At 43.9% G+C, this 27,186-nt stretch overlaps 1 protein-coding gene across 15 annotated transcripts; it reads right to left on the bottom strand.

The window, feature by feature from the left end:
• Positions 1–68: 68 nt before the first annotated feature.
• Positions 69–24,711, bottom strand: ppip5k2 (diphosphoinositol pentakisphosphate kinase 2). Of its 15 annotated transcripts, none has more exons than XM_077019671.1 (32): positions 24,577–24,711; positions 22,331–22,597; positions 21,936–22,131; positions 21,386–21,476; positions 20,898–20,983; positions 18,588–18,742; positions 18,281–18,382; positions 17,091–17,252; positions 16,543–16,664; positions 15,933–16,034; positions 15,640–15,726; positions 15,374–15,449; positions 15,166–15,275; positions 14,982–15,067; positions 14,728–14,853; positions 13,926–14,047; positions 13,502–13,684; positions 12,995–13,136; positions 12,654–12,877; positions 12,360–12,487; positions 12,091–12,205; positions 11,650–11,757; positions 11,421–11,537; positions 11,024–11,194; positions 9,391–9,564; positions 7,150–7,222; positions 5,667–5,786; positions 4,552–4,614; positions 3,759–3,779; positions 1,820–1,963; positions 1,605–1,712; positions 69–1,430 (listed from the first exon to the last, which is right to left on the bottom strand). In XM_077019671.1, exons 1-32 carry the CDS (start codon positions 24,619–24,621, stop codon positions 841–843), a joined length of 4,416 nt encoding a protein of 1,471 aa, XP_076875786.1. In that variant the 5' UTR covers positions 24,622–24,711; the 3' UTR covers positions 69–840. The 15 variants fall into 15 exon arrangements, with proteins under 15 accessions (XP_076875786.1, XP_076875771.1, XP_076875772.1 ...); XM_077019656.1 differs by lacking the exon at positions 4,552–4,614 and adding an exon at positions 9,728–9,769; XM_077019657.1 differs by lacking the exon at positions 4,552–4,614 and adding an exon at positions 9,728–9,769 and having other exon boundaries at positions 69–1,426; positions 1,601–1,712.
• Between the last annotated feature and the right edge of the window lie 2,475 nt (positions 24,712–27,186).

Here is a 27,186-nt window from a genome sequence, read left to right on the forward strand (position 1 = left end):
TACTTGAGTAAACCCAGAAGACTTCTAAAAAAAATTACTCTCATAAAGAACCTGTATTACATTGAAAACTCTGTTCAGAAAAGTTTAATCATGTTTTACATCACAAAAATAACTAGCTTGTTAATGTCTGTACAGTCAACTAGGACAAAATACATAAGAAATGTTCACATATTGAATTCAGGTTGATTCAAGGTTTATTACCTATTACCCATCCCATAACACACACAGACGCACACACAATCAGGTTTGCTTACAATGAAATAAATGTGATGAAAAATATGAAAAATATAACTCTAAGGCCAACTTCACTTCCAGTTTGATAAGGATTTGAAGTGCAAATTCAGTGTAACTAAGGACATGTATGAAATATATTTATTACACTGCTTTTAGGACCTTGATATTATAGACCTAAAAGCTGTTGCATTCATTCAAATGTGGACAAGTAGACTGCAAAAAATAAAAATAAAAAACGTAGTGCCTGTCAGAGCAGGCTGTATGCATACGCTTCTGTATTTAAACATTCAAATAGACAAGATCTGACAAGATATTTAAGAAATTTCATGAGCAACTCAGGCAAATATACAGCATATCCTAAACCAGCTGTATGGCTGAGACAATAAAACATGGCAAAAGTTTGGTGTTCCTTGTCTGATAACATGTGTCTGATACATACGTGTCTGATAACGGACATCCAGCAAAACAGATCTGTTGAATAATTCATATTCTACTGCTGCTAAACTACTGAGAAAATGTGATTCTTCTAAATCAAAGAAATCACAAAATACAAGGCCCGTAACATTCAGATTAACATAGCAGTGTGATCTGGATAAATCAGGACTTTCAAAGCTTATTCGATACTGTGGAATCTGCTGTGGCCTTCTCCTCCTGAAGAGCACTTGCTGGTGAGCCTTGCTGCTTCATTGTCACAGGTGCTGCGGAGCACAGCTGCACGTTGCCCTCAACACAGTCTTGAGATGTCCGCAGGGTGGGCCTGTGCTTGGGCGTGTCTAGGACAGGGCTAAATACTCTACTTTGGGTTTCCTGTGCAACGCTTTGTTTTGTTATGACCTCACAATGGCCAACATGGGAGGCGTTCCGAGGCGTCATAGCTGCATTTTCAGGAACGTGCTGTGATTGGGTTGCAACTCTGGAGCATCCCGCCCTAGCTTGAGCTTGGCTTGATCCTCTCGTCTTCTGGTAGGCTAGAATCTGCTGGGATTTAGCAGATACACCTTCATGGGATGGTGGCCGAGAGAAGGGAGGGATGCTGGCCGCAGGCCGGTACTCGGTCAGGTTGGGCAGAGTGGACGCTCGGCTCTCCCTGGCACGCTGTGGAGAGCTCCGCTGTAGTGTGTTGTCCCCTCCGGCACCACGCTGGGCCTGGCCTGCTCGACCTGATCCAGAAAAACCAGAGGAAGGGTCTCCTCTGACTGCACAGAGAAAGGCACATGATGGAAAAAGTGATATGGGCATAAAACACAGAAAACCAATTTTTTTTTGTTTATGCAAAATATTATAATCAACAACAGAAGAGAAATTCATGATAACGGAAAATGGGCTAACTCGGGCATTTGCTAGCTTTGCCGCCCATGTTCTATACATGCCTGCTACAGATGGCTCCGGTGATCTCCTTGCCAGTGGTTGGGTGAAAGGACAGGGCAACACCTTCGCTGGAGTGTAGGTGTTTAAAGGGGCCTTCTTTCCTTGAACAGCTGAGCAACAACCAACTTCAGTCAACATGGTGACAACACCAGACATGAGCAAAAATGAGTTTTTCAAATCTCATTATATATATATATATATAAACATGTTCCTGTACCTGGGGAGCATCCGGAAATGTCCAGCAGAGAATCGTGGGATTTGGCGATGGAGGCGAGGAAGTCATCGACCTGTTTAAGGGACAGCGAATTGTGGAGCGTCTCCAGTGGGCAGATGGAGGGCACCATGGAGTACAACTCGAACCCTACACAAAAGGTGAAGTGCAGACCATGAGCGTTGCGAACGGCCACGGAGAGAACGCTCACCTGAGATCGGCACAGGCACTAGGCACAAGGCTGCTTGGGCCCGGCACACGGAGACATGGCGTTCCATCATCTGAGAGGATGGTGAAGAGGAGCAGCACCATCAAACGTGTGTTTGAGGTGGGCAGGATGGAAGCAGATGGGCTCACACAAAGTACAGTACAACTCACTAGAAGCTCTACCTACCACAACATACGCCAGATGATGGAGTGAGAATGGTGATCTACTTACCTTTCATACCACATTTTTCATTTGATTGGCAAGATCACCACGTGATCAATTTTGATTACTTCTCAGTACTGAATTCTGATTTAAGTAGCACACATTACTTCTGCATGGAAGGAGTTGGGGAATTATGATAAAATTTCAGAAGCAAACAAAAAAAAACCTAATACATAAAATACAAATAAATAAACTAATATTAAAACAAATCATAATAAACCTGTCCAAATGTGAATTACACTATTAGCACTTTCAGGTGTATTAAACTAAGATTCAGGTATGCATTATTAAAAAGGTAGTAAAGTATAGCTTACGAGACCTGTGTTCACCACATCACATAACCAGTGAGATTCTCTCACTCCTTGCAATATAGATTCAATCCTGAATCATAACGCAAGGCTTTTATGATGTTCATTAACTGTGAGCCTTAAAGCAATGTTTTCAGTGACTAAACCAGCTCATAGCAATTGTAGGACCTGGAGTAGCACAGCAGAATTACGCACTTAAATTGAGAAACTTCTGCTAGACCAGGAGTGTATGAATTTGCTATGTTAACATAACCTTAAACAATACTAGAGATTTGGATTAAAACATTATGCAGAACACAGGTGAGTTGCATGGGAAGTGCCTTTAAAATACATCATGTAATAGCAAAGAGTGGAAGACAACGATCTTCACATTTACTGAGATATACTGACATTCATGGTGGTGGGTATACAACAAAAATGCTAATCATATGCTGTCCAATCTGGCCCCAATTTTTGTGAAAACTCAAATCAATTTACAGGAAGCCCAAATGCTAAACCCAACGGCAAATCTGTGCAATGGCACCATGAAACTTGTCCTAAGAGGAACGGCAGAAAGCTTGTTCAACCCATTTGTAATTTTTTTGTTAAACTAGATGTAAACTTGTAATGTTAAAACACCACAAACTGCAATATAAAAGATACGATTCCCAATTGGACTTTTCATGTTAAAATAAATGAACTGGGTCCTTCAATTATAAATTCAACTGGGCCCCAAATTTGGAATTCAGCCATGTATTAATTTTGTAACTAAGAAAATTGTTCAAATCCCTGTGGAGTGTGAAACCCTTTTGATATCCTCAGCATTCATTTTTTTGTAATTGCTTGAATTCAATACACACTCATAGTATACTAGAAAAAATTATAGGCATTAAAAAAATTAATCAGCTTTGTTCTTCCAAGTTTATCTGGCCTGAATTTGGAAGCCAATGAATGCAAGAATATATTTTTCCCGTAGTAGACCTCAGTTTGATCACTTGCCAGAGATGCATGTACAAATCACAGCTAGCTTTTGATTAAAAATGCTGCTAAAACACACAACACTACTTCCTACAAGGAGCGTACAAACACGGGTTGAGGATTTGGTTGAGGTTAAAAATTGGGGCTAAAACACAGAAATAAGGGAGTTGACTTCTACGAAGGGTCACTAGCCAAATAAAAACACCAAACAGGATAATAAATGAGAGAATTCAACAGAATTAACACTTACCACAGAACATAGTAGAACACACTGACCCGTTTAGAAAAGCAGATTCAAAACAAAACGACAAAGCAAAACAATAAAAATAATACCCCCAAAATGTTCCAAATCTAAGATTTCATAAGACAGCTGCAGTCAAAGGGACATTTCATTTAAAAAAATTTATTTGTAGTAGCTGGATAGGCAGTCATTTGTATACTGTACTATTTTCTAATTCATTAAAGTATCTTAATGCAAGTCTAAATTCTAAAAACATGAATAAATATAAATAATGTATCAATTAAGTTCTGCCAAGATATCCTAGTAAACAAAATTTTTTTAAAGCAAGGGCATTGCATATACACATATGTAAATCACAAAATATGTACCTTAATTATGCTATTACAGGTCAGTGGGTCACCCTACAAATGATGCAATGCATCTACATGTACGTGTTCATTCAGACTTTGTGAACATCTAACATGTTCAACTCTACGTAAACGATGACCAGCCATTCAGCTTTATTTAGATGTAAATAAAATTATACTGCATTATGATACTGCCACAAAATGTTCAGTATTTACTAAATGAAATATGGGAGAATTGAGTGAAGGAGACATGTTTTGTTTGTTTAAAAAAAGGGGAGGGGGGAACAGCACATTGGGTCTCTCCTTTGGGTCAAAGTTCAGCCGACTGCTATGGTTGCAATCTATGCGCACAGCTCTGCAGTTAATGGGTTGGAACTGAAGTGTTTCCAGAACAAGGCAAAGGGCATGAGCTCAGAAACACGGGGTGTACTGGGGACTAACTAAAGCAAACGTACCATTGGTTGGGTGTCGCGCAAATGAGATAGAAAATCTTTTTACAGCAGAACCACGCATGGCCTCTGAGAAAGAGAAACACAGGCACCTGAAATGTACAAGAGCTAAGAAGGAGGGCCAGGAGGGGCAGAAGGGCAGAGAGAGCAGCGGTGAGAGGGCATGCCAGGCACAGGTGAGGGGCAGGAAGGAGGGCTTTAGTTTGTGTTTTGCTCGCACCAAACAAAGTGATGCACGCAAAACACAAAAGAAGAAAGAAAGAGAAACGTCTCTGACAGCTGTTGTGGTCTCTTTTCCAAAATGGCAGGATGCTTTTGCATTGTGAATAGTGGTGGGTGGGGGGGTAGGGGTCGATCATTTTTGGCCTCGAACCTCCACCCAGTTATGCTGCCCTGCCTACACCCGTCTACCCCAGGCATCCTTACTCTGCTTATTTACCCAGACACGTGGCATCAGTGTCATAGACCTCATAATGAAGAAATCCTGAAATTGATGCAACATTGTGTCTTGCATTTCCTGAATTATTCAAATGCAAAGAGTTCTAAGGGCATGCAAAGTATACAAAAATGTATGATACAGGTAAAATGGCATATTAATAAAAAAGTTTTTATATATTATATATAATATTATTACTAAATGACAAAAACAACTAAATATGCTGAGTACCAAAATTACAGTAAAGAGATTAATATTTTTGCAGATAAGAAGGCTACAAAAGAGTTTTTTTCCTACAAAACTAAACAATTGAAACAACATTCTCCAAGAATGGCAATTCCATAATTTTTGCTAGGGGTTGTATGTAAAATAATAATAATAATAACAAACAAACAAAAACAATAAATGCCACAGGAAAGATTCTGACCTAAAATGTGAATGTTCTGAGTATGGTTGCCACCCCTGAATCTCTGGACACAAGCACAACCGCTTAAAATGTCTAACCAAAGTGGGACTCCTGGGGTTTGTAGAGAGGGAGTGAGAGATCAGGCAAATAAGTAGTAAAAGAAACAAAAAAACAACTGCCTGCAGCCATCCCACCCCCAAAAAAGAAGAAGAAAAAAGAATGAAAATACCCCCCACAAAAACAAAAAGAAAACAAATGTGTGCGCGCGTTTGCACATACCATCTAAGAAGGCAGAAGAGGTCAGCTTTTTACGGTGTGTGCGAGCATAATCTTGTAGGTTAGGAGCGCTGGAGGAGCCTCCCAGCACCATGGTGCTGAACAGACCAGCACAATGAGACCCTGATGGGAGTTAGAGCAGATACATACAGCAATCGTGTGTTCCAGGAGCCACACACCACGCAGTGCATGCAGCATGCAGTCCTAGGAGATTCTTGCCACAGAAAGACTTGTGCAGCCTCATTAAGAGCATCCCATAATGACAGTAATGTCATTTGTTGTGGTGATGACGATCTTTAAAACAGGAAACCGTCTCTTGGTAGAACATATGCCATGTTCACCAATTGCTGTATTCATCTAATTCTGGCATGAGGTTTATATATACAGTACTGAATTTACTAAATGATTGATAACAAAATCAGGTACAATATATATTTTTGGATAGGTATAGGCTAAATCACAACTTGTCCCTTATAACTTTACAATTCATTCTTCAGCAAGGCACAACGTATTTGACTAACTGTATGCGGCTTAGAGCACATTAACAGTGGATGGTTCTTCAACAGTATGAAAGGGAGGGTGGTGGGGCAGGATTTTATTTATTTTTAATTTTTGTAATAGTCTAAAACACAGCTTGATGTGCGCAATTGCCAAATGGTGGTAAACAGAGGAGTGATTGAGCAAAAAACGTACAAAGAATCCTGATCATCCATGTACACAGAGCTGAGGCCACGCCCCGGACGTCTAGACAGAGCTGAGGCCACACCCCAGACGTCTAGACAGAGCTGAGGCCACGCCCCAGACGTCTAGACAGAGCTGAGGCCACGCCCCAGACGTCTAGACAGAGCTGAGGCCACGCCCCAGACGTCTAGACAGAGCTGAGGCCACGCCCCAGACGTCTACACTCCTGCTTCCCCATGCTGGCTTCAGAGCCATTGCCATATATCTGAACTTAGAACGCACACCTGGTTTACCCCTCATCAACATTCCAGTCTCATCGTTGTTTACTGTGCAGTAAACATGTACAAAGGACATTACCAGCATGTATGAGAATCTGAGTCAGCACTGTATTAGTTGGTTGTGTGGCAAAAATCTTGCTCTAAAATGTGTTCACATCATGCCAATTCAGTTATCACTTTAAAGTTGAAAATCACGCCTTTAGTAATTGATCAACAGAGCAGCTTGTGCAAAGGAAGCACTACAATGTGCACAGAGACACCCACGGCCTTCCCTCGTGAGGAGGGAGGAACACAACACTACTGCACGACACTTAGCGTTTCTTCAGGAAGCAGAACACGAGCAACAATACGACAGTACAAAGTCCAGAGACAAACTGCCAAGTCTACGACGGACTTGTTTCGTACCAAAGCAAAACATTTACGTGTGATTTTGAAACATCACCATAAGACAGTCAAGTGGCAGACAAAACTATGTGGTCTGTGTATAGTTTCTCTTTTCTGGATATAAGGGCGGGGGGTCGTCTTACCTATTCCAGGTGTGAGCTTCTGGTCATTGAGCAGTCGGCCTGGTCTTCCATGACTGTTGTTCTCCGACAGGACCTGGAAGAGCACAAACAGGACAATTGGCCATGCGACAAAGACAAAGACGAGAGAATGAGAAACGCAAGAGAATGACAAACGCAAGAAAATGAGAAACGCAAGAAAATGAGAAACACGAGAATCTAAACATGTTCTTCAAAAGGTAGGCCTTTTCCAGACACACAGGTGTGTTAATAAGCCACACTGAAAATATGTTAGTGAAGAAGGCAGTGCAGACAACACAAACAGCATGGACAGCAAGTGGATCATGCAACATCCCCATGGCCACCAGGTCCATATCGCACGAGGGCAGTCACAGTTCAATGCACTAGGACAGAGCGGAGGGAATGAAGACAGACATGGCAACAGTGTTTGCAGACAGTCCACAAGACACCACCGCACAACTTGAATAGGCACTTGCACCTCTGTTGGAAGAACAAGAACGACAAAAACAGCAGTAGAAGCAAAAAAATATACAAGCTCACAGGCATTTGTGTTTCTGCTGAAAATGTTAATTTCACAGTGTCGTGCAAAACCAAGGCAGACTTGCAGTAGCTGGACCCTCTCTGAAGTGACAGGGGTGGAGAACCCTAGGAGCTGGGAGTGGGATGGTGGAAACACGGTATAATGGACTATGAGCACACCCTCGCGCCTGCTGATGCTTACCTGGTGCCCAGAGGCATCTCTGAGCAAAGAAGAAGAAACCTGGAGGCTCCCGGGATCATTCTAAGTCTACTTATAAAACATTGGCACCCACAGAAAAATTATGTTGGGTGCCATCAGTTTTGGAAAGTTACAAACCAGCTTATTTCGGTCCATCTTAATATTAAAATAGATTAAAAAATCTAAACTATATTTCAATGTGCAGAAAATAAGATCATGATTACCTTTGCTTGGCAAACTGATTCCTGGATCAAGATCACTCTTAAATTCATCAACCATCACAGCCATAAACACACCATCATTAGTGGGAGACGGTCAATGAGGCCCACCTTAAAAGTGTTGCCGTAATCTCTGAAGTGTTGTGCGAAGAAATTAAACTATGAGGATAGAAACAAGCAGAATCTAGCTGCATATCTGCAGGTGGAGGACAGTGACCAATGACTGATACTGGATGCCAAAGCACAGATGGACCTGAGCTCAGGCGGAGGTGATCGGAGGGACAGACACCCACCCAAGGTCAAAAAATAAAACCCAGTAACACCAGTCCTAGTGGAACCCAAGAAAAAGAAAACCAGTTACTGGACACTGAAATGGAGCAGGATGCAAAGGACAGCTAATGAGAGTCAGCAGATGAATGAAAAGAGCTACTGAAATAAATCTGGTGAAATGAACCTATGTAGCAGATATTCCCAAAACTCGTCATCTTCCAGTGCCTCTACAGATTTAGACCAGCTGGGAAAACGCATTATTTCAAGGAGGAAACAGAGGGCAAAAGCCAAATACAGAAAATCATGAACGGATTTGCAGTGTGAAGCTCCAGTCTTTAACTCCTACAGTGTGAATGCTAAATACTGGATTGTTTTAAGGTAAGGAAAGGTCCGTTTTAGTACGTTTTGCTTCCCATTACAGGCACTGTTAAGGAAAGGTGCTGATGGAAAACCAAAAAGCATAAATGCAAAGCAAAGAGATAAAAAATGCACCTTAAATGAAAATGATTCAAAGGCAAGAAAAAAAGCATGTGCCCATGAAGATGTCATTATCATAGAATGTACAGGACAGGAACCACAGACGTCTAGACCTCAATGGTGTAAGAAGGTGAACAATCTGTGATACAGACCTGCAGGCATGCCAAGAATCCTCAGGATTTAATTAGTCATACAACTGAACGAGTCAGTTCTCAGTTATTCTACACAATACAGCGCAAGGAGGGAATACCATGCAAAATGACCCCAAAATCCTCCAGTGTTAGTTGTTTTGGTAGGAATTCCTGAATTTCTGACACTGGATAAGCTCGAGAAGCTGACTATTCAGATGTCCCAGACCAAAGCTCATTTGTCTCGAGTTTCCTCTATAAATAGAATGAAAAATGGCAAAACTATAATTAAAAGAAAAAGCCATAAGGAAATCAAAAGCACTCTTTTGATTAATCTGCTGATTAGGTGTCCTTGCTGTCTGCTGTCAGGGTTCTCAGGTGTGCATGAACGAGGAGTTAGCAGTTGTGAAAAATGAATTAAATTTGTAAAAACCTGTTGCCATGAGCCAAAAATACTGGATGTGAAAGCCAGTGATTTGGGGGAGACAGGGGAGGAAGTTATTTGGTCCCCTGATCTGCGTCTTCGACGCCCAGTACCAACACCACAGGTGTAATGTATCCAGGTACCAATAGAGTCAGGGCTAGACACACTCAGGGGGCTTTCTTCCTGAAAGTGAGAGAGGGGGTAGAAACAGCACAGTCATGCAACATTAACAACAGTCCAGCTATGTGTCCCATCAACATTCACAAGGTAGGCCCTTTGTTCAAGGAGGAGAAAAGCAAAACAAACAAACAAACAAACAAACAAAAAAATGTGGGTGTGGTCATACTTTGCCAGTAGAGGTCTTGATAAAGTCTGTCTGCAATGGGGACTAAAGAAGACAACAAACATAAACAAAAGAACAAATAAAAGTGCTAATTGGCAGATATTTGTTAGCTGTCAAAAAAATAGACATTTGCCTATGAATCTAGTGCTTGGACACAGCGTCTGTAGCGACCATGATAGCAGCTTACGCCCCTCCCACCATAAGAATGTCTATAATCTCTAACATGAGTGACTGACATTACACCCCATACAAAGAGAACACTGAGCCACGAGTGATAAAATGCAGCAATTACATCCTGGTCAAGGCAATCAAGACATACAATCCCTGCATGATGCTAACAATAACTTAGCACACCTGACCATTACAGTGACCCCACTGATTAGGATATCAGCAATATCTGCAATGAAACTTAATACATAATAATATACTGTGCATAGTCTCGAAGGAACAGTGTTGTCCAAATAAACACCATGGTTTAGAAATAATGAATGCACTGTACTCATACTCATCATTACTTACTACTTGTACAGTTCTTTTTGCTTATTTACTTTATTTTTAGCTTAATTTCTAATTTTCTAGATTTCTTTCATCTAATTCTAGGTGAGTCAAAAGGAAACATTCCCAATCTGTTCCAGTTCTTTGCTCCTGAGAACGCAGGATGGAATGTGATTATGTGTTTAGTGTTTCTACTGCAGTAGGAGATGACAGGCAGGTTTAAACGTGGCTTTAAGAAGCTTAAGAGCTTACCAATAAAGCATTTACTTCTACCACTAGTCAGTTGTATAGTAAAGACCAAGCGGAAAATAGTATGAAAAGTTTACATTTTGGAAATGAAGTAATCAGTTTTGCATAATTGGTGCAGCAAATATGATTAAAGAGAATCACTGCAGTCACTGGGCTATGAGTCTTAGTTCAGTTCTCTGCCTCTTCTTCTAACATCAGAATGCCTAGTTCTTTCAACATCACCCTACCAATACACAATGAAACAAACAAAAATGTTTTTATCTATTAGCTAAAAGCATGCTTTATAAACTATATTTTTTCAATAATATGAAATTTAAGTTATAATAAATCAGTTCCTTAAAATATTTGGCACGTTCCTCTAACATTGATGTATTGCTGTTCTTGGCAAGGAACTGCAAAAATCTGTAATGCTGACCCAAAACAGGACTTCATAGAAATAAACAGAAAACCAAGCAGAGAGATAAAGGTCATCTCAGTATACAGAATGAATCCACTTTATTCACTGTCTCCTTTAAAGATAAGGCAAACAGCCAAGCCCAAACAGATGCCACTTACTTCTACAGAGCCAATCTTTTTGGAGCGTGGAAGGGGGGACTTCCTGTGGATGTAGATTGGCTCAGACACCATTGGCCGGAACATCATGAAGGCTCGGTCTGGTTCGTCCCGCCTCTGAGCGCTTGACTCCTCGTCACTGTCATTCTGTGACTTCTTTTTGGAGCCTTCGTTCTGAGAGCCAAAGGTCACAAGGTCACATTCAGACCCCTGAGGTCCTCCCTTCTGCCATTACAGGTGAAGCCCTGTCTGGGGTGGCAGTTATACCCCCCCCACGTACAGCTGTTAATACACAGCGCATGCAGGCACCCTGCAGCATGCCTGTGTATGACTAATGAGACATGAGGATAATGAGAGAGCGAGACAGGCACGGGCAGCCAGACAGCCAGCCGTGTCTCACCTCTCTGGATGCTGGTCTGTAGCCAAACCCTGATGGTAGGTTTTTGTCCTCCTCGCACCCTTTTGCTCCAGGGCTGAAATGGAGCTCGACATGAAAGCGCTCCTCTGAGGACGGGTCCTGAAACCACACGACACGAGTTACACCAAACGGAGCATCACCGAAACCAGGCGCCTAAAACCATGCCCACTAAGGCCCGTGGAGGGTCACAGCAGGCAAACTGCAGGGATACCTTGTTGGGGTCCTCATAGAGCATGATAACAATCTGGGTCATGTAGTTCAGCTCGCTGACCACTCTGAGGTAGTCCATGGCTCTCTTCCACTGTTCATCTTTGGTCTCCTGAAAATAATTAAATCACTAAAGAGTAACAAAGAACAGACTTCATCCATCTGAGCAGACTGAAATTGTCCTGCACAGTCACACGGTTCTTTAAAACCAATTAAATTAACACGAAAAGTCAAATGTAGAAAAAAAACCTAACAAGACTATTGCGGTTTTGGATTTTTTTCCCCACACCTCTTGGTTTATGCCCTCTAGGTGTGGGGAAACAGGAGACACATTTGACAGTAATTAGGGCCCAGAGTGGTGCAAAGTCCAGACACTTTCTCCTCTCATTAAACAGCTGCTGCCTTCACGGATTTAAGCAACTGGTGTTAGGATAAGATGGCCTACGTCACAGAGAGCTCCGTAGCGCAGGATGGAGAGGAGGGAGTGCACGTGACTCTCGCTGGTGAAGTAGAGCCGGGTGCGCACGTGGCGCTCTGGAGACATGACACCCCGGGAGTACCTGCACACAGGGACACGTGACATGGAGGGACCTTCTACTCCACAGGAACGAGTCGACCCAAACAATCAAAGGCTGAGCAAAACACAAAAAGGAGAGAATTCCCAGAATGCTCATCATAAAGCTTATGGCTAACAGGCCACTTGCAGTCTCTTACACCGGGTGGAGTTTGTTGACCGTGTCATCATCCTGCGTCCTCTGGAGGTCTGAGCGGATCTTGCGAACCAGAGGTGTACAGTAGCCTTTGGCAATGTCGAGCTTCTCGGCTTGAGAAATGCCGTACTCCTGACCACAAGGGATTTGAAAGAATTAGCCACAGTGCTACGGTACCTACTAAAGACTGAACCTCACTGCTGTGGAAAAGCCCTCAAAAGAAAGAGGATTTGTTATGCAATGCAATACGTAATGCAAAATGAGAAGCGACACGAGTGAGAGCGGGTCACAACGTCACCTGTGGAATGACTATGTCAGCCAGGGCTTTGGACAGACGGTAGATCTCCATGGTGTGATCCAGCTTGAGGGAGCTGTTGTGCTGCACGTCGTATTTGATGCAATCGTAGATGTCGGGGATCTTGCTGATGTTGTAGCGCCCGTTCTTCATCTTAAAGTCCTTCTCCAGCTTGGACCATCGACGCAACATCAGTTCCAGAGTCTCACTGTGGTACAGCTGGATGTCTGCGTGTGTGTGTGTGTGTGTGTGTGTGTGTGTGTGTGAGAACATATTTAGGACTGCATTATGTTTATTTTATCCAGAACCTGAGTGCAGAATTGTATGATGTTCAGGCCTTATACCTGCTGATTTGGGTTCCTCCATTCTCTGCCTAATCTGCGAGGTGAGGTTCTGGATAAGGGAGTAGACCTTATCACACGTCTTCACAGGGTTCCTGATCATCTGCATGGACTTCACCAGTGACGTACTCGTAGTAGGAGCCAACTACCAACAGAGGACAGTTCAGTTTGAAAAGAACACAGGCGCAGGGCATTTTGTGGATAAAGAACTCGGAGCGAGAACTCCTTCCTGCTCTGAAGTTGGCAAGAAAATGGCAGTGCTGAAAAGGGAGCCGTTAAATACCTCCTCTGGTAAGAGAGAGAGGCACATTTGTGACTTCTCTGCCCTTCTCAAAAGAGCTTCACAATACTTCCTTGAAGAAATTTCAAAAGGCAGAGCACAATGGAAGGCCCAGTAACTAATGGGCCTCTCCTGGCCAACTGATCCTTGACTGAATCGGTTTGTGAGAAAAGGTTTGCTTGTATGCCCCCACCCCACACACACACACAACACTCTTCGTGTTCACGGACCTTCTCAAAGTCGTCGTCGGCGAAGTCCCGGTCCTTCTGCAGGATCTCGTGGAGACGAGCCTTGACCCGCTGCTGGCAGCTGTTCAGAGAGTCGCTGTCGCTGTCTAGCAGGCCGTTCATGTTGGCGCTCTTCACCATCTGCACCAGGATGGGTGTGAGCTCGCCCTCCAGCGCCAGAAGACCCTGCACGCACAGCACGGAGCCTCGCGTCACGCCAGCACGCTAAAACCGACAAACGCTAGCAAGAGGAACGGCGAAGGAACCAAGCAAACATCATCCAAAAGGTTATTGGTGAAAGTGTGAAAGTGGCGCATGCAAAATCATCGTGCCCATCGGGTTACGTAGACGTCCAAGACGTCAGGTCTACGCTCAATGTTTGTGCCCGTCTGAAACACAAAGTCAGCAGTCTGTTTTCACACTGCACCTTGGCAAAGGCGGCTGCAGTCATCTGAACGCGGCCCTCGTCCGAGGCGTAGATCTTCAGGTCATGGCGGTACGTGCTGTGTAGACGTAACAAGCCACAGCCAGGGAAGCCTGCGTAATCACCTGCCACAGATGGTTTTAGAAGGTCATTAGATGACCAAACCCTTTGAAACACCAAGGACAATCAAGGGTTTATTAAGAGATTACGTGTGCAGGACATTTTAAAAACCCAGAGGGGTTCACACAAACATGCCGTTTCTCATTATTCAATGAGAAATGTTCTGCATATTAGAACACATGCTGTAGTCATAGAAGCCCATAGTTGGTCAGGCTGTGTGGAAACACATCATTTGTCATTATGCTCACAGAATACGGAGCAGGTTGTCATTCAGTAGGCTTACAATAGCAGACATGAGTCTGCAGAGTGCTGGTTAGGTAAACTACTTAAATCACACCAATCAACTAGTGGAGCACTAATTAAACTCCTGATATTAGGAAGAGGTAAAAGAGTGAGGTTACTGGAGTATAATGGAAGAGTGATGCCCTAAGAGTGAGGTTTATAGAGAGTAAAGAGGTAGGAGTGAGGTTCATAGAGAGTAATGAGGTAGGAGTGAGGTTCATAGAGAGTAATGAGGTAGGAGTGAGGTTTATAGAGAGTAAAGAGGTAGGAGTGAGGTTCATAGAGAGTAAAGAGGTAGGAGTGAGGTTCATAGAGAGTAATGAGGTAGGAGTGAGGTTTATAGAGAGTAAAGAGGTAGGAGTGAGGTTCATAGAGAGTAATGAGGTAGGAGTGAGGTTTATACCTTGTCCACCAGGGTACATGCACCTGAACGCCCGGCCCAGCTCCTCCGCCTGGACCCTGCCTGCTGGAGTCAGCTCCCCCCCCCACTTCAGTACCAGCAACAGAGACGGGTCATCCCTGCGCACGTCTGAACACACACACACACACACACACACACACACACACACACACACACACACACACACACACACTCACAATCAAGAATCACTTCCAGTTAAGTGCAGGTTCTGTAGGGTTCTGTAGAAGAGATCTCACCTTCCTCTTCACTTGATGTTTTTGGGCAGCCATGAGGCAGATACGTTAACTGCACCTTGCGATTAATACCCGAAAAATGGCCATACCTAAAACAGGGCGATACGCATTAGTGTAAAATAAATAACACTGGGTCATGCAAATACTAAACAGACCATTTAAATGAGGGAGAAAAACAGTCACATACATTTCAAGGACAGTTTTCAGCTGCTCAAGTTTGGCTTTGCTTTCTTCAATTTCTGTATCATTATTCTGCCCGAGTTCAACCAACAACTGCCTGGCAATGTCTAAAACCTCCTGTTGAGAAGAAGAAATAAAACATTTAAAGTATAAAAGTGCATGGTTATGAAAACAACACGTGGACAGGTGACTATCTGAACACCTGATTTCTTTACCTGAAGTTGCTTTGGCTTTTTTAGTTTCAGCTTCCCACTTTTGTACCCTTCGTATTTCTCAAAGAGATCGAAAAACCTGACGGAGACAACACGACGCATGAAAACATGGACAAAATACTCTTTACTAGCACCAGCTCTGCCAAACCCAAGCTGCACACTACCGCTGGCAATGGGGAACAAGCACCTTCAGCACTGGGTCAGTCCCATTCCACCAGAGTGGAAACTGGTGGCGGATCACCACTGAGCACTAGAGTGGAAGGCAGTACCTCTGGTGCCGAACTTCCATCTTCATCTTCTGCTTGGGCGTTCTGTCTCCATGGCGAATCACAGCAATCACACACCTCAGCTCCATCCTGTCAAACATTAGAGAGGAAGCTTCTCAAATACTCCACACGGGCTTCAAGCCTTCAGCAGAAACCCCCAGGTCAGTGGTACAGTAGCCCAGGCACTAGCAGAGATCACCAAAATGGTGAGCATGGTCAACACTCATGGCCCAGTGTTCCTGTTCGGCTGCAGCAGCGCTGAGCGTGGGCTCGTGACTGACATACGGAGCACATACATTGTCCCAGACGTGGTGGGAACTATGGGGATGTCCTCCGCTTCCAGAGGGATGGACCATGGGATTTGGAATTGAGGAGCCAGTTCTCTCATCACAATGTTCCTGGGAAAACAGAGAGCAGACGTCACAACTCCCAGAGGAGGTAAACTGTGTTCATGTGAACAGATGGGAATCCTGAGCTGACTAAAGGAAGGTTCTGGAAGTGAACGCTATAGTGACTGTTCCTCTGAGGGTCTGATCACACAGTGGTATGTAATAGACAAAGCCGCTCAGATAAATCCATCATAGTGACACTGAAGACATGAAACATCAACCCAGAATAGCTGATCACAATAAATTATTGCATCTCTGTCATGATGAGAGTTTAACCACATGAAACCCCAACCTGGTGTATATACTACCACATGTAGACACTGTGTGTGTATGTATGTATGTATGTATGTATCTCCAGCCAAGTGTCTACATGCTTACGTGTATACATGTGGAAGTGTGACGAGAATGGAAGGAGCCCTTAACCAATCAGAAATCAGAACACCTCACTGGGAGCGCACAAAAAACAAGCCGTCTGCTATATCAAGGCGTGGAGCCTAAGCCTCCAGCAGCAACCTACCCAAGTATTTTTGCACAGTCATCATAATACTTCATGGAGTTCTTCACGAAGCTGAAACCATTGACGTCACAGACGTAGGACTGGCCGTTGGCACGGAGCAGGTCGAAGCCACACACTGTTTGCTGTGGGTAAAGAAAGTGAAGTAATGTTGTTTATAACAACAAGAATCCCACACGTTCACGAGGTTGGCCCTGTTCTGACCAAGGTCTTGTCCTTGACGGTCGCTGAAAAACTCAGTGAATACAAAGTCTTACAGGTTTAGAGAATTGTCAGGCCTTAGCATACAGATCGACATTTTTACAGTTTCTTTAGTGCTGTTCACAGTGGAGGGCCGTCACTGTGGCAACCAGCACAAAACCGAACCACCATGGCGACGTATTTCTCGCTGCGTGGCAGCTTTTCCCCGCCATCGCACGTCTGTTGGCCCATACACCCCATCCGAGAACAACTCCTCGGTTCCTTGCGCGGTGATGGACCCCCATAATGCCTCAGCAGCGAGAGATACAACACTGTGTCACTCTGAGCTGGGACAGACGTTGTGTGCTTACCTTGAAAGCCAGGCAGACTTTCCAGGCCAAGAGCTTCTCCCTGGCGTTGAGGATGACGGGGTATCGGACCTCTTTACCTTCGCTGTCCCGCTCCACCTTTCCGTCCAGAGCGGGCGACTTCCGGGCCTCCGCGTGAGCATAGTCCGGACCCACCGTGTACACCTGAGACAAGCACACAGGTAATGCCCTTCTAAACGCTACAGACATACCGACACACCGGTAATGCCCTTCTGAACACTACAGACATACCGACACACCAATAATGCCCTTCTGAACACTACAGACATGCTGTGGCTGTATACAGACACACTGGTAATGCCCTTCTGAACACTACAGACATACCGACAAACTGGTAATGCCCTTCTGTACACTACAGACATATAGACACACTGGTAATGCCCTTCTGAACACTACAGACATACAGACACACTGGTAATGCCCTTCTGAACACTACAGACATACAGACACACTGGTAATGCCCTTCTGAACACTACAGACATGCTGTGGCTGTATACAGACACACTGGTATTGCCCTTCTGAACACTACAGACATGCTGTGGCTGTATACAGACACACTGGTAATGTCCTTCTGAACACTACAGACATACAGACACACTGGTAATGCCCTTCTGAACACTACAGACATACAGACACACTGGTAATGCCCTTCTGAACACTACAGACATGCTGTGGCTGTATACAGACACACTGGTAATGTCCTTCTGAACACTACAGACATACAGACACACTGGTAATGCCCTTCTGAACACTACAGACATGCTGTGGCTGTATACAGACACACTGGTATTGCCCTTCTGAACACTACAGACATGCTGTGGCTGTATACAGACACACTGGTAATGTCCTTCTGAACACTACAGACATACAGACACACTGGTAATGCCCTTCTGAACACTACAGACATGCTGTGGCTGTATACAGACACACTGGTAATGCCCTTCTGAACACTACAGACATACCGACACACTGGTAATGCCCTTCTGTACACTACAGACATACAGACACACTGGTAATGCCCTTCTGAACACTACAGACATGCTGTGGCTGTATACAGACACACTGGTAATGCCGCCAACCTCTACAGCTCCATCTGTGTGTTTACTCTTAGCACCCAGCACTGGACCCAACCCAAAGATGCCCCAAATCTAGTCCAACAAAGGCTTCAGTACCTTCACATCAGTCCCATCCGTGGGCATAAACTCCTCATAGATGTAGGAGCCCGTTTTCCTCACGCTGCTCTCTGGGGAGTACACGCTGCTTCTGCTGCCAATCTGCAACAGGATCAGCCGGCGGGAAAACGGGGACGGGGACGGGGACAGGCACGGGGACGTCACGGCGTCCATCACGGCGTCCATCACGGCGTCCATCACGGACATGTGGCGCAAAGTAAAGTGTGCTTGAGAACCAGCACAACGTACAGCAGCTGGAAAACTAGCGCAAGCGTGGGTAAACGGAGAGGAGTGCGTCCGCCCCCACCTTGCGGAAGAGCCTCTGGCTGCCCCCTCCTGCGGAGGTGGGGTAGTAGATGTAGACGTTGTGGTCCTCGGCACTCACTGGCTTCTCCACGAAAGGCTTCTGGAAAACCTCCCCATTCACCTCCACGTGGTCCTCCCCCTCCACCAGGTTACACTCTGCACAGCAAACACACAGCGCTGCTTTGGATAAAAACTTAAATAGGAAAACCTGCGTAAAAAAGGGTTAGACTTATATTAATTACTTATATTAATGCAAACTACAAGAGACTACAGACACAGTGCTTTCCCACAGTGAAGCATTTGTGGACCTACCTACGGAGACTGAACTTATTAACTTCAATAAAGCCATAATTAAAGCAACTGGGAAAGTCATTAAATCAGACCAGAAGCATGTTTCTCTGGCTGAAGGAACCCAACTCTGGATTTAATGCTGCATTTTATTATCTTCAGTGTTAGGCCTGCATTTTATAATTTGCTTATTTATGGAGGTGTTTTTGATCCGTTTTATTTGTGAGTACCAATGCCTGATGGGATTGTTATATTTTGAATTGCATCTGGCTTAGGAATATTACACTGGCTTTTTCTATTGCATGGGTACTGATGGGTATTGAGAGATTAAAGTGGACTGAACAGGGTTAAGTGGCGACACCGTTGGAAATATTGGTGGAACCAAGCGACTGCTACTGTGGGCGGGACACATTCCCAGTGCCGTGATCCTTGACGTGAACGGGCCGGGATCCAGGATTGGGGGCTTTTAAAATCTCCAGGCACTGGCATGTCACTGATAAAGGGGTTGAATCGCTGGCCTCGGAAGCACCGAGAGCCCAACAAGACAAAGACAGCTAACTCGCTACAGGTGCATTGCAGCCAGCCAATCACAACGATGTTCGCCCGGGGAACACTTGGTAGAGTAAATCTGTCTTCAGCCCAGCTGCACCCTGATGCTCGATCCAGAACGAAAACTTTATGCTTCTGGAGCTCCTTCAACGCCACTTCTAACACAGCTGCACGCAGAGCGAGCCAAGCACATCATCACAGGAGTCACAGGAATGAACAGGCCCTTCTAGTGTGCCGTCGGGATCTGACCTCAGCCTCTAGAGGCCTTGATGGGGTCACGCCTCCGAGCTGCCACACACAAGCCTTCTGCTCCATTCAGCATGCTGGGCCAAACCAGAGGGATGTGGCTCTTAAAGCAGCCAGTCACCCAGGACATTTCCAGAATGAATAAAAGCTAGAGAGGCCTGGTAGTGCTACACTAACAGAAATGAGCTACAGAGGACCTATCAGTTTTTACACACTCTTGCCCACATTAGCATTTTTTTGTGTGTGTTTATCTTTTTTTCTACTTCAGACAAGAAGATAAACCCCCTGACAAAAGAAGCTGGTACGTGTTTCCCAAACACACTCAGGCCCGATTTTAGGGTTGACATAAACAGGCCTGGCAGAGCCTGTGGGGGAGGGGCAGTTACGCTGCCTGTCCTGGAGAAGACACACGCGAACGACACACCGGAGGACATCAAGTGAAATGATGATAGGAGTGGAGTTTCTGAGGCTTAATGGGAAAGAGCAGAGGATCACGAGGATGCTGGATGTCAGCTCTGAACGAGGCGCACACAGAGAGAGACTGAGCAGGGTGGTGGACAAGCCAGGCGCGTGGAGGACAGGCCAGGCTCCTGGTAAATGACAGCAGCCAGTTACAAACAGAAGACAAGCACTCTGCTGTTCCCACAGCCAAAGCTCCACACATGAGCACATAATCACCACGGAAGGGGGAGGACCACTAGAGACAAAGTGATGGGAGGGAGAGAAAGAGAGAGGGATGGGGAGAAAGAAAGAGAGCTCATCTGAGGATGTGACAGGTGTTGCCATGGAACCAGCACAGTTACCAATGACAAAAGACATTGGACTGACAGTAACCTTAAGCTGCACCAAAGATCAGTGTATACTGGATCAGTGTGTTAACTGAAACGCCATGTACTCTCCAGACTCTCATTCGTGAAGAAAATTCCAGCATTTCCTCCTCTTATCATGGTCTGGCACATATCAAAAGGTCAGCAATCATTTTTAAAAAGGCAATAGATTCTGCACTCCAACACGCAAAATACACCTTTCAAGTCAGATGTGGAGCTGAGTTAGAGTGGAGATAAAGAGACCAAAAAGGTCAATTCATCTTTTCTTCTATAAATGATTTCTTCATAACCAAATAAGGGCCGAGCTGCATCTTTTCTACATTTATTCGTTGTTCTGCTCAGGCCAGACATTAACAAGCATTAGTCACCAAGTGTCTGCAAACACAGGAGTGCGTACGAACCCTCAGGTCTGGCTGGGTCTCGGTTCAGGACAGCAAAGCGCGGGAGCTGGATACCTTCTGCCTTCAGAATACGGTACACCTCTCTCCTATCCACAGAGAGACAGAGAGACTTAGCATTTCTGTATGAGTTTAGGATAAAATTTTCAAAGTTCCAAGACAAAATGAAATTAAGTTGTACATTCACTCATACACACTTTAAAATGAAGAGCTCAGTGAACATTGGCAGTGAATTTCTTACAAAAATCATCAAAGAATAACAAAGAACTCCACACCACGTCCTCCAACGTGGGTGAGCCGCGTAGTGAATGGAGTGCCACAGGACTCGCCCGTCCCGGATACGCCACGGGACTCGCCCGTCCCGGATACGCCACGGGACTCGCCCGTCCCGGATACGCCACGGGACTCGCCCGTCCCGGATACGCCACGGGACTCGCCCGTCCCGGATACGCCACGGGACTCGCCCGTCCCGGATACGCCACGGGACTCACCTGTCCTGGATACTGTACTGCAGGCCCAAGTCGTTGATCACAAACGGATCCCTGAGCTCGGCGTACGCTACGGCTTTATCCAGGGGAAACCCTTTAACAGAACATAAGAACAGTGGTATAAGCATACGGGAGAATACAGAGTCAGTCTTGGCAGCTTTAAAAAGTCAAGGCAGTTTTAATGTTATCGGGGCCTTTTCATGCACAATCATTAATGTTGCTGGTTAAACGGTTGGCCTCAGTCCTACATTCAGGTTATTTATTTGTTATCACAGGCATTTAGAGTTTGCTTTCTGAAACATCCTTTTGTTTTTATTTTGTTAAGAAGAATGCCTATGTAGAAGAAACAGACACTTTGGGACAGTGGAGTGAAAATAAAATAAATAATAGATAAACATGATTAATTTGGGTTTAAAGCTTGTACAATGGGTATTTGGGCAAACACAAAAATTAAACAATGCTGCTTATAATTACAAAAGGAAAATGCAAAAAGGTGGTAGCTTCGGCAAATGCATGCAGGCAACGACCCCCGCAAACCTGACCCCCCGCGAACCTTTAGAGTGGAAAGAGATGAGGCAGTCACACAAGGGCCAGTTCTCCACGGGCTCGTTGAGGATAACCTCCTCCTCGAAGGTCACCACCGTGATGTACTTGAAAAGGCAGAGGCGCTCCAAGATCTCCTTCATGGGCTTAGACTTGGACTTCTTGGCCATGGCACAGATTCCAACCACTATCTGTCTCTCTGGAGGCTGCAGTGTGGAGGGCGCATGGGAGTGGGGTTAAGGTTAAGTCTAGAATTAAGGTTAAGGCTAGGGCTCACTTTGCCCAAGTTATTTTAATTTTTATTAATAAATTCTTATTGGCCGGTTTACCAACAGGATGCAACACTGCAATATAGTACTGCAAGGCCCACACCACACTAAGTAATCATAAAAAGTTTCCTCTTACTGAGTCATACTCTTCCTCATCTGCGTCCTCATCTTCCTCCTCAAGGTTCCTGCAAAGACAGTCGTATCCAAGCACACGCCCAGGGTCCAGTAGCTCCTCCCCCTCCCCATCATCCGCTCCGACAAAGAAGCGTGGCTGATCCGCGTCCTCGTTCTCCGACATGGTGGTCCTCCCACGCTCAAACTGACCGAATGGGTTAAAGCTGCCTAGGTCGTACCTCTCTCCCTCCTTCCTGTTCCTCCGAGCTGGCCATCCTGATGCTCTCCCCTGTTGATGGAAAACCCAAAGACAAGAGGTGCAAAGGTGGGTGAAAACATGAAAAGCTAGTTCCACATTAACTTTGCTCTCCACTCCCATGATACAGGGCAGGGGGCGGCACTCACATCATACAGATAAAAGCAGAAACCTCAATGACCCTAAACCACAAAGTACGTTTTCTCCTATTGTTTTTGGCAGGCTTGGCCTTATCTGCAAACCATCGTGACCAGAGATGAAGAATTCCACAGAGGTAAGAACAGGAACGTACGAAGTATGAACAAGTAAAGAAATCAAATTAATTAATTCCAAGGGAGCTGAAGTCATCTTTAAATCACCACGCTTCAGATCACCACTACAATTAGCCAGCTAGTGACAGACTGTAAGTGACAACCCAAATGTTTTATTAGTAAACGTGCCAAAGTCACGGAAAACCAATCCTCCTGTACCGATACAAAAATAATACAAAAATATATCAAGTTATTACTAATACACAGGTAATAACTGTACTTTGGCTATTGGACTCCTGATTGACATTTGCTAAGAACGAACTTGGCACTCAGCCCTGGGTCAATGTTTTTGTTTCTGGGCACTATGAACGGGAATTCAGACCTCAATGTTTGTTAGCATAAGATAAAAAAAATGGCAGGTGAAATTATAAATTACTTTCATCTTGCCTTACAAGAGCTAGTGCGGTGTCGAGACGGGTTCTATCACAATATTAAGAATAGCAAATATAGCAAACAAAAACATACTACAAGAGGCAACAAGCCAGAATACTGAAGGAATACTGAAACCGGTGTTATGTAATGCTGTCACAAAACCCAACAAGTAAAATCATACACTGCAAAACAGTCAAACACACGTATACATAACTCAGACAGGTCCAAACAAACAGGCACAGGCTTATAACAGCCATGGACAGTCAGCCTCCTCACCCCACGGGTGGAGGTGTGAGTGGCACCACCTGTCCTACAGAACCAGGTGCCCCGGGGCCCATGATTCTGCAGCACAGGGCTCAGATCTCACCACACTGTGCATGTTGTGCATCCTTGTCGGATATTCTGGTCTAGGCTGCGTGTTAGAGACTCTTTCCAATGAATCATGAACTAGAATTAATCGTGTTGCATTGCATCACCCACAAAGTCCCCCGATATGAATTAGACGTAAACAAGACAACAACTAAAAGTCTCTTCTTACATGATGCTAAACGGAAAAAACGCCAAAGTTCAGCCACTTTACACAAAGATGTAAACCACAAAGATGACGATGCCGTTGAGCGACTGGAGAATATTTTGATGAAAAAAAAACCACACACAAACCAAATGTTGTTAATATTATTATTATTATTATTATTATTATTATTATTATTATTAACTGGCTATCATAACTGGGTGGCGTTGCTAGACAACAGCACTCCGATAGCTGCGTTAGCTCAGCGCCTAAATGACCAAACTTAGCGCCGTAGGTCGGCGGCTCTTCCTGCAGTAATCCCTCCTCACAATGTTCCCCACACGCGTGTGTTCGGTTCCGAGACGTCCAGTACTGTTAAAACACGCCAAACCACCATTTTCACTCACCTTTAAAGTACCGACCGCGCTTTTCTACCAAAATAAAAGCATATGCAGCTATCCCAGCTAAGCGGTTAGCCCGCTAGCTAGCCGGGGGAGCTAGCGCTCGACGAGAAGTTCCAGCACTCAGCCCCGATTCGCCGTCCTTGCTGTGGGGGGTTTTCTGCGCAGAAAAGGGGGGAAAACGAACCGAAACTCCGGCTGCCTGGTGTCGGACGGCCACCCTTTAAGCCTTAGCGGGCGGGACGTGGACCCGCTCCCCTCGCCCTGCTCGTTAAAAACGAGATTATAATGTGGCCGAGCCGGGCGCGACGGGACCCGCAGCTTTTAGGAGTGATGGTGCGCTCGTATTTCACTCAGATCTCTGCGATTTGTTCCTGGTTTTTTTCTCAAAGATCCGCATAAAAAAAGACAAATTACCCAAATCGAGCGAAACGGAGCAACGTCCGGATCGAAATGTGGCATCAGCAAAGTGCATAATCGGCACGACCGTATTCCTTAATCTATTCGGGATTAGCGAGATTAAAACAGCAGGAATTAATCTGTACAGTAGTAAGGAAATTAAGAACTATACTATAATGATTAACAGTTTAATAGCTGGAAATATTTTGAAGAAAGGTTATATTTTAGTCAATAGAAGAGTAGAGAAACTAAGGTAAATAACTAAATGGGTAGGTGATTGCATAAATGAAGAAATGTGTTTACAACAGGGCATTGCAGCATAAGTTCAAGTTCAAGTTACATGTGCGTCTTTATTTTGCTGGGTTAATTTGGCACTCATGACACCCAATCCTGGATTTATATTGTCCTGCTAAAATTCTTCCTTTGCTTGTAATATGACGGGAAATTCGGCAGAGTCTCTGATGTCTGGGCAGCCTGATATCAGGCAATGTTCACAGGAGTCTACTTTAATCACTAGTCACTGTGAGCAGGTGTACTATCGTGTTAAGACCAGATAGCACTGCATTTTGTCTTGAGGTTGTGTGTTCCAATGAGAATGTTTTAAATTCTGTTTTTTTTTTTTTTTGATTATTTGTATTCCACACACGTAATTCAGTCCTGCTGTATAATAGTGTTCACGTTTGTTAATGAATTCAGTGTCAAGACCAGCTGTGTGAAGGCATTTTCTCTTGAGGGGTCATTACAGGCTGTTGCAGTGTTTGAAGTGAGGGTTCAATTATTTAAATATAGCCAAAAGTTAATAATCCTCTTCTGAATTTAGAGTAATTTGTGGAAATTGACCTAAACAGCTACAGCTATAATTTGTCGCTTTCCTGTGAAATTGTAGGATAATTCTACTATATTCCTTTTGGTGTTCATTACATTTGTCAGACTTTTGATTTGAGAATAGCCTCCATACATCACTATCATACAGCAGAACTGGTTCTGTAATTGGAATAATTTGACCCAAATTTGAACTGGTGTTTGAATGTGAATTTGACATTGAATTCCATAGAATGTCATGCATGCTTTCTCCCTGAGTTCACTGTGACTGGTGGAATGAAGTTTCCAGTTAACTAATCTTCAATCCTAAATAATTGTACACTGTATAGATTTCTAGTTATTGTGTGATGAATGTGAAACATGATGTGTTTCCTTGAGATCCATGATTTGTTTAGGCCTTTCACAAGACTTAAACAGGTCCAGCAGGTCCAGACATCACAGAACTTAGTGAAATATACCATTGAGCTAAACTGTATCAAAACGTTTTTGAAATGTATGAAACATGCAAAAGTTTGGTATTGGGTTTGTTCTTTGATTTGATGTGCAGCTATGTATGCATCTGACTTTTACATAAGGTATTGTGCCGCATAAGGAGGTCTGTAACTCTGAAATGAATAACACTGCCAAGCACCTTCCCCATATCTCTGTTCACACAGATGTGTTAGTTATTTATCTCCATTTTTGAAAATGGGTGTTACCACTCCATATGTCAAGGAAGCAACCCACACCCAGAATCAAATAGTTTGAGTCTGGACAGTTGTTGTTATTATTATTATTATTATTATTATTATTATTATTATTATTATTGGTGTTGTTGTTTATACTTCTGTGCTTGATTATTTTATTTAATATGGCACCAGGCCTGTTTTCTTTCTTAGGTTTGGGATAGATCCTTTATTTAAGGTCTTGATCAGTAATGTGATAATATATTTCTTCAGAAATTTCTTGAAATTATATAATTTATAACTAAATATGTTTCATTGTTTGGCCAATATGAAAATCCAAGGAACACTTTCACCAAGCCCTACACTTTAACTAAAGGTTGCTGTTAAATGTGATAGTGTTTTAAATCCTCACCAGCTGAAAATGAACATTTTCAATGAATATGGAAAATAAGTGCAAACAATAATCTGCTTGAAAAATACAATACCAGAAAGCTTTCAATGGTTCTCAGTGCTCAAGCTCTGGTGAGTAGTACACTTACCTTAATGCACACTGAGCTAATCGTGACACACCTGCTGTGGCGGCTCTGTAGCTCCTAATTGACATTTAAATAGCTAAAAATCATAATTGCTCTAAATGCTGTGGTTTGAAAGCCATGTCACGGAAATTCTGTGAAAAAACTTTGCAGAAGTTTCTGCAAACACTTGCAAACACATCAGACATTATAATTTAACCATGAAGTCTTACAAGATCACATTTGCATTCATCCTGTGTATGGATCAGTCTTTACATTAGAAGGGTCAGATTCAGATGAAACATTATTCATTGAGAGTTAAATATAAAATAGCAAGAAAAATAATGCACTAGCCGTTTTTTTTCTTGCAAACCATGTATGTTGACTGCCATCGTTTGATGGTAGATTCAAGCAACGCTCGAACATATTTGCAGACGTCATGCACGTCATCCATTTACATTACTTTTATGTTTTAAACGTAATTAGTTCAACGGTGTTATACCAGATGTCCACTAGAGGGCGTTGCGTCTTTACTTACTGTTGAGTCTATCGGCGCCTCACAGATATGAATAGCGGACAGCAGGTTAAAATGCTTCAATTCAAATTTGTTTTTCTTTACCTGATTGGAT

The sequence above is a fragment of the Brachyhypopomus gauderio genome, chromosome 10 (assembly GCF_052324685.1).
Source record: "Brachyhypopomus gauderio isolate BG-103 chromosome 10, BGAUD_0.2, whole genome shotgun sequence".
NCBI classification, from domain to species: domain Eukaryota; kingdom Metazoa; phylum Chordata; class Actinopteri; order Gymnotiformes; family Hypopomidae; genus Brachyhypopomus; species Brachyhypopomus gauderio.